This window comes from Vanellus vanellus, assembly GCF_965231255.1.
Source record: "Vanellus vanellus genome assembly, chromosome: 19".
NCBI lineage: Eukaryota > Metazoa > Chordata > Aves > Charadriiformes > Charadriidae > Vanellus > Vanellus vanellus.
This window is the reverse complement of record NC_138924.1, coordinates 8,167,217-8,175,768: the sequence shown is the minus strand read 5'-3', so window position 1 is coordinate 8,175,768 and position 8,552 is coordinate 8,167,217. Positions and strand designations below refer to the sequence as shown.

The window sequence follows — 8,552 nt, the reverse complement described above, 5'->3', positions numbered from 1 at the left end:
AAGGGGGACCTGTTAGTCCCTTTAAAGCCACAAGAAACCTTATAAATGTCCCTCACAGGGAACATTTGCACATATTTTGTGCAGAAAGTGAACTGCACAACCTTTTCTTTTTTTTTTTTTTTTTTTAAACACTTGGAGGAATTTGTGTGAAGCACAGTTTTCACAGCACAAATTATGCAGAAATAACTAGTATCTCAACCATGAGTTAAAAAGAATTACAGAACATGTATTTAGTAGTAAAGCAACCCGACGGCTTAAAGCTGCAATATTCTTCTCACAGGGCAAAAGCCTTCAGTACTTGCCCTACAGGGGAAAGGGGCTTCCTGCTGAGTTTCCACCCAAGGCAAATATAACCATCTTTTCCCACTTACCAGCCAACAACAGACCTCCCCAGCACCGCTGAGCACAGAAACTGTTCTACCTGTTCTGGTAAGCGTCCCATATTTGCTTACCTTACAGTGAGAAAGGGAATTAAAGACAAACAAATCCCACAAAATTTAACCAAAGGAAGATGTATGGCAGGGAAGGAGAAACACGGCAGCTTCAACCCCAAACCAGTGTCGTGGTCTACCATCAAAAGCTCTAGACATCACGCTGATGCTCCCAGCCATGACGAGCAGGCTGTACGAAGTCTGTTGCTTCCCCCACTCGCTTTTCCTTGACTGGGGGGAGAGGGATGGTGGTGATGAGTTTAGCAGAGTCCATGGGGGAACATCCATCAATGAAAAGCGTACAGCAGCAGTAAGATGGTACAGACGCCAATAATGCCACCCAAGATGAGGGAATCTCGTCGTTTCCGAAGGTTGATCCTTTGAATCAGGCTGTTCACTGCTGGGAACCTATCTTTAAGGAGTCTGAGTCAAGGTCATATCAGCAAACTGCATCTTCACTAAGGAGTCCCAAATTCTGTATGTGGAAGTCCCAGTAGCGCAAGAAATGCAGAACTACTGGAGAAGCTGGAGAAAGCAGATGCAGGTAAAAACCTGATGGATAGCTAGCAGGGTTACACCTGCTTCACTAATCACACACAATCAGAGAAAAGAGAGAGCAGAGCAGCTTAAGAGTTCACATTTACACAGAATTCATCACCTGATCACCTAAACCACCAGCATTTGATATACTTTAATCTCCCTTATGTGAGGCTTAGTTACTTTTAATAATTATGTTTAAATGAGAATGAAAAAAAAATATGGGGCAGTTATATGAAACATCTGTGGAATTTATTTAACGGAATTCTGTTACTGGTGAAGGGACCAACTGAAGGCATTCGACTGAGCAAATCATACACGTTGCATGACTACACACTGCTCAAGTATAGCACATAGGGAAGAACTCCTCCTACTGTAAAATAATGCAGATGTAAATCTATCTTTTAATGTACAAAATACAATCGTCTACAAGATAATAAGCTTCAGAGCTTCATGTCTTTTAACCAAGAATCTTTTAAGGCCAAAGCTTATTGAATTTTTTTGTTCTTGCCAGTTGCTAAGAACTGTAATGAAATTTATGGGTTACCCAGATACATCTCTTCAGGATGTAATCTGTCTAATCAAATGATGCTAATGTTGTTCTTTGGGCCCTTATGGCAGAAAGGAAGGAATAAGTGGGAAAACGACAAACATGCATGACTTGACAATCCAGCACACTCTTTAGCCATGAGCACAAAATGTAAAGAGAAACCAATAAGCCAAAACCTTAACAAGACTCAGACAAGAGAATACTCAGGTCATGAATACTCGGAGCTGTAAACCACACCAGGCAGCAACGTATGCCAAGCTCCCGCTCTGGAGAGCCTTCAAAGGAAAAAGCAAGAAGTAAAGTGAAATTATACTTTTACAAAAACATACAGCAGGGAAGGCCATAAAACGTCGTTGCAGACCTCTACCTGAAAATTAAGCTAGGTTGATTTACATGCAGTATTCAAATTTGAGTAAGGACAACTTACTCCCCACATTCATCATTAAGATGCTTCGGTCAGATTATCAAGTGAGACTGGTAAAAAAAATGGTCTGTTTGTCACTAATGACAATACCAGTAAGGGTTATACAGCCACTGACGTTGCAAAGCATTTTGATCCCCAAATGACAGAGTGAAAAATTGTACTATACCTCTTCTTATGCACTGGCAGCACAATTTTTTAGGAAAGGATACTAGCCAAGGTATTCATCTTGCTTTGTATTGACTTCAACATCCCTCTCTGCGAAGTCATATTTTCTTTAGTTGCCATGGCAATGCTGGAGAAAAAAAAGTAAAAAAAAAAAAAAAAAAAGAGTGGATCAAGTTGTTGGTGCTAAGAATAATCTACAGCTAAAACAAGAGGAAAGCAAGCAGGCAAGGCTTCTTTAGAGAACAATGAATGAGGTGAAGCAATATGAATGAAACCCCTTTTTTTTCCATTAATCTCTATCCTTTACACTTAAATGATTGCTCTTTTATGCAAAGCCATTAGCAACTGAAAACACTGTGATTTCTTGAAACCGGCAGGGTTTTGGCACGTCTCCCCTAGCCCCAACAAAAAACGGTGCTACATTACAAGCAAACCTAAAGGTACTCTTCTGGCATAAGTTTTAAATTTAGAAGTTTGTTTAATCACAGAAGCCCCATCCTTGCTTTCACTCTAGAGAGCATATGAAATTTCTTGTCTGCCATCAGGATATGATGGCTGCAGGAGTATTAAGCAAATAAGAGCTGACTCACAATTAAAAATCAATTTGCCAAGCGAACGTGCTGGTTGAGAGGAGACGTAAGTGCAGTTTGAGACCTGACGCAGCTCACGGAGCTTCGCACAGAAGGTTTCTGGACCATTAAGCTGGGACATATGGTCACCAGGTCTTTGATGACACTTAAACACATTGAAGCGTTGGGTTCTACTTGCTTTCACTCAAGATTAACACTGTCCTCCGACTCCAGATAAGTGGACAAAGCTTTGATTCTCCTGCATTAACGTCTCTTCCCAGCCAGCAAGTCCCACCTGACTGTCTTCCGTAAGCTGGACTTGAGGGAGCTGCTGTATAATGACATCATATCAAATGATGTTTCCATCACAGCACAGATAAAATACATTTTTGAGCTTTGGTCCTAATTAAGAGTATCATCCATGGGTAAACAAGTTTCCATACTTTGCTTCTTTACGAATACACGGTCCAGCTGTATCCATATATAAGCTATGCATCCATATATAAGCTTGTCCAAATATAAGAACACAATACAGGCAAATATAAATCCGAATTTCCTATTTCAAACTTAATACATTCTGGAAGTTGGAAAAAGCAACTGCGCTCTTAAAAATAAGACATTTAGTTGAAGATTTTGAAGAACTACTCAGCTGACAAAATTTTTTCTCTACTTTAAGTTTCTCTTCAGCTCATAAAACAGAGTTATAGGATGGAAAATGAAAGGGTAGGCTACTACTTGTAGCCCCAGGTAGCATTTCATGGGGCTACTTCAAATGCAACAGCTTTATCAAGACCAACTGCACAGACTCATTTACATCTAGAGAAAGAGTATATAAAAGTTTAGGCTCTGGAGATACGGTGCTTCAGAAGGAACAGTATGACAAATACAGCTCTCCTTGGCTGGCGGGCATTTCAAAAATAAACAAAATAGGACATAAATACAACGTGACTGGATAATAACTCAGAAAATGACACCTATAAGGCTGTTGACTATACCTACATGAATAACAACAATTAAAACATGTTTCCAGACAAGTTTATGAGCCTTAAATATGGAGGGAAAGTATTCTGGAAGAATAAAAGTTAAGTGGATCGCCACAATAAGAGACATAAATATGAGAAAAGGTAACTAACGCTGTATTTTCAGAGGAGAACAGATAGGAAAACGCAAACTGCTTCTTTTACCCAATACAGACATCCAAATTTTCAAGAGCATTTTATGCTTGCTCACACTCAGTGTCTGTATACAAACACAATACAAAAATCACAGCTCATGTGAGTTTTATTTCTAAGAAGGGGCAGGTCCAAAGCACGGAAACCCACAGTGCAAGCCTAACATTTTTCTCAAGTTCTGCAGTATAAACTGGACACTGCATTTTATATAAAGCCTTAATATTTACTACTGAGCTCTCTGAATGCACTTGCTTAATACATCTGGTCCTCAAGCACTGTCCTGTACTGAATTCATCTGGGTTTCAAGGCTTTGGGGTTATCTTTCCGTAACAGTTAAAATGTTGAAACATCACTTCTCCAGGTACTAGTTCTGAAGTAGTTTGGTTGACGTGGCATTTTAGTACCGGAAAGCGATAAAAAACACACCTTAGTGTATCTTTCCAGGTAAATCTGGTAGGAAAAGTCACACGCACAAACTATACCTGTACACTTATTAAACAAAGAACTGGCCTCCCTGACATTTTTATAACAAAGACCATTCGATACATTTTATTTCAATTTTCTCTCTGAACAAAACAACATTTGGAATGAGCAGCTCTGGATCACCTGACGTACCACTGCCTTCTCCACCGGGACACTACAGTAAGTATCACAAGAAAAGCTGGCAAAAACCAGCGGAGCCAAACCTCCCGATCGTCCTTCAAGGCTTCCAGCGCAAGGTCAGTATCACAGTTCACAAACATCTTAAAGAAGAAAACAGCCCAGATCAATGATCCCTAAAGTAGTTCTGGAGCGGTGAGTTCCTTTGGGCTCCCTTCCATGATATCTGCCTACTCCATCGCAAGTAGCCCTTGATATGGGATCTTCAGCCTTCCCATAATGTGCCAGGCAAACTTTAAGGAAAAAAAAATAGAAAACCCCCCAAAAAGAAAGAAAAACAAAAGAGGAAAAAATCTGCTTCTGCCTCTTCAGGTGGAGGCTGCCTTTTCCAACTCTGGTTTTGCCCATAAAAACGAAGAAATCACCAAGCCAAAGCCCAAGTGTTATAAGTGGTATGACTTTGTTTTTAGCAGTGGCAGAATACCTTGGAAAGTAAGGCAAGTTCATCACACATATGTGAGCCATAGGCGACAGAAGGGTCACAGAAAAGACTCCTCCAAAAGCTCTACACAGCAATTTCTTTTAAATAGAACACCATGCATTAACAGGGCAGATCAAGATATTATTTTAAGGTTCTATTAGTATTCTGGTAAACTTGGACATAGATTAGGAAATTAGGAGTTTATCAGTCACAAAGAGAATATAAACAGTTTGGTAACATGTAGGCAAACCCCTGACATTTTCAATCAGCAGCTCTGTAAGAATAGATTTAACATCCTAAGTTTTGAAGTATTAGATTAAAAAAAATAAATAAATGGAAGTTTCGTGGCAGAACTAATAAAAACCTTCGAGCATTTTTTTTCTTTTATACTTTTGAATTGCCAAATCAGCACAAAGTGAAAATGAAACTCATAGTTAACTGGAAGCAAGAGGACTTGCAGTCGCCTCCTTGGTGTTTATAAAGGGGTTGCCAGAATCCATTAACTAATGCTCTTCGTTTCTGCAAAAAGAACAGAAGAAAGTCTACAAAGCTTCTCCTCTCAGATTGCGTAGTACTGCCACTCAGCACATCGCCTGTGCTTGTTGCTGCGGATATGCGAACTCACCTAACCCATAAACGCAACTAACTCATTTATTGCATTACACAGGAGAGCCTTTTCAGGGCTAAAACTACAAGAAGAGAAAGTGAAAATTAGATTGGAGGATAAATCAAGAATCACATCACTGCCTATCGCAACAGCGCATGAGTACACAAAGAAAAGCATCTAAGAGAAGGTGTTAACAGAAGTTCTGAACAAACAACTGTGTATCAATATAGAAAAAGCAGTTACCATCAAGGGCTGAAAAAGGGGCTACAAAATTAGAACAGTAAATACATCGAATCGTATCATACATGAGAAGATACAGGATTTGACAGATTATATACATTTAAAACTCAGCACATAGGTATTTTAGTATTCTAAAGTAAAAAGCAACATTACAAACACTTTAGTATTCTAAAGTAAAAAGCAACATTACAAACATTACATTTGCTATTGAGAACAGCACCTGGAAAATTTTGAATTACTAGGAACTACGTTGCAAAAAAAAAAAAAAAAGTTTCCTAAGCTGTACACAGGAAAGTTTGCTCAGTAACCTACAGCTTCTTATCTTACACCCCCACACTGACTTGACACTTGCCCAGTTGAAGTTTTAATACAGCATTTCTCAATGCACTCCTGAATTAAGCCACATGTTTTCATAAGATGCATCCAATGACTCATTAAGGCATCCATTAATTTACAGAAGTGAAAACACAGGATGATTGCCAGGATATAAAGTGTTCCCGAGACATCTCCAAAATGCCTTTGGAAATAATTATTACAGATCATCATGGAACACAAGGTTCCCGCTTTAACATCTAAGGAGTGAAACTGTCCATTTCATACATATAAAAAAAAAAAAAAGGTCGTAAGATTGGAACCTTCTTCATTTTGAAAAATATTTAGCTCGATGGGCTGGGTTTTACTGAAGAGCCCTGAAAAAAAAAAAATTGTAGTGATTCTGTTTTTTTCATAAGCTATAGTCTAGTAATGAAATGGAGTTGTGATATCCATGAACAAGAGTTTAACCGGGTTCTAGCTACCATTAACAAGTCAAAATCCAACTAAAAAGCACTGTTCTTCACATATAATTTGATTACTCAAAACACGAGCTGGTTTACCTAAGCCTTTATATCTCTAAATGAGACTATTAAATGTAACCACGACCAGAAAACACACAGCTCGGGGGAACTAGTCTACTGACTGGTCTCGTACAGTCGTACGTACTGCAGCTTCCTCATATCCTTCATTAGCCAGTTTTGGTTTCATTCCCGTCCCTAACATATGCTCATTGACTTACTGTTGCCATTTCTCCACTGACAAATGCATTCTTTCAGAAAATTAATCATATTCTTCCCATTCAAAATATTGGCCCCATTTAGTTACGCGCCACCGTAATCTCCCCGCATCAAGAATACCTTTTTCTTATGTTTTGAAACTTCTACACAACGTTTACGGTAAAAGATTAAATGCTTCTTACTGGAATCAGGATGACCCTGATTTAACGTCTCATTTGGAAATTAGCATGAACTATTCTCGGTGCTGCACTGGCTCGAACTACTAGAGTTGGGTGTAAACCAAGTTTCTAAAACCAGATGGCATTCTGCTCTCCGTGTTTAATATTAAAGCGCTGCTGAAGTACAACATTAACGATTGCTGCGCTACTGGAGAAATCTCTTCTAGGTAAGCCCAAGGTCGCAGCCGCAAAAAGCCCACCCACCTCTTCCACAAATCAGCAGGAGTATCTCAAATTCCTGTGCTTGCAGCCGTATTTCTCTGACATTTCACTCACGTTTCAAGCTTGTCCTTGAATGCTCAGTAGCGCTGCGGGTACGCAAGCAACCAAACTGCTCTTCAAAAGCAAACCAACTGATATCTGTACATAGTTTGCAGTTTTCACTGGCACGAAAAAGTAGAGAGTAATAAACGCTTCCAGCCATTATCACAGGCAAACTAGTCTAAAACACAGAGCTACGCTTTTAATGCTGCTTGACTCGGAAGCAAAGTGGTTTTACCCAGACAGATGTCTATGCTGTCGGGTGTTTTCACCCCACATAGCAGTTATATACATACAGTGTCTTATCAAGTGAAACGTACCAAAACGTCAACTCCTTGCTTCATCCACTGAGACAGCTCAGTCAAATCTACATTGATGAAGAACTAAAACAAAGTGCTAAAGGAACAAGACGGGTTTTAAAAAATCAAATAATTCATGTATTACTGGAACTTCTGCTTCACTTCGTATTCCATGAATCATACTTGCTCCTTTAAATTCATGACAACGTCTATGATTAAGGGAATGGACTCTGTGACTCTGCATAGAAATGCAAGATCTAGTTTTAAATTGGCAAAGATTCTGATTATATCACTTATTTTTTGCATATACATACCTACCTATATATTCGTATCTACAAATATACACGTGTGTACATATGTATGCATATGCGCACACAGACAAAATCTTTCAAATTACTTTAAAGATTATTGTGTACTTTGACGAAGCCTAAAATGAAAACAAAAGAGACATTTCCCCAGAAATGCAAGTGATTTTTGCCTAGACGCTCCGGCAAGGCTCTTCTGAAAAGCGCTAAGACTCAAAATCTAATTCCCGCCTTTCCATTCTGCAAAGTCAAGATTCAATGCAAGTGAATTTTTCCCTTTTATTAAGTCCTAATTATTTCCTAAATAAATACCCCAAATATAGAGAGAATTTTTTTTTTTTTTTTAAGTTAAATCTATGGGTTTGGTCTGGCTTCAGAGTGGAAGTGGAGTAGTCCAATCTGTTAATATACAAACACTGAGAAATCAGCCTGAATGAGGCCTCAGAAACAGTTTCACAATAAAATCCAAAGAACTTGTCACATTGCACACGCAAAACTATAAAAATATTCAAACTGAGCCAACCTAAAAATATAAGTTGTTGGAAAACAAGAAATAAATCGTTCGCTATTTTGGAGAAGTGATAATGTTTGAAAATGAAAACCCGAGAACACCAAACATATTAAGCAAAATCTATGCTTAT

The 8,552-nt window shown here is 38.8% G+C and overlaps 1 protein-coding gene across 3 annotated transcripts in view; it reads right to left on the bottom strand.

Moving 5' to 3' along the window:
* Positions 1 to 205: 205 nt before the first annotated feature.
* GOSR1 (golgi SNAP receptor complex member 1) overlaps positions 206 to 8,552 on the bottom strand; it is a 31,126-nt gene continuing 22,779 nt past the window's right edge. For 2 of the 3 annotated variants that reach the window (XM_082493184.1, XM_082493185.1), the window contains exons 8-9: positions 2,152 to 2,234; positions 206 to 843 (exon numbers count right to left, since the gene is read on the bottom strand). In XM_082493184.1, the coding sequence (XP_082349310.1) occupies positions 719 to 843; positions 2,152 to 2,234 (208 nt within the window). In that variant the 3' untranslated portion in view covers positions 206 to 718. Of the gene's footprint in view, positions 855 to 2,151; positions 2,235 to 8,552 lie in introns of all 3 variants that reach the window. The other variant, XM_082493186.1, reaches the window with a different exon arrangement.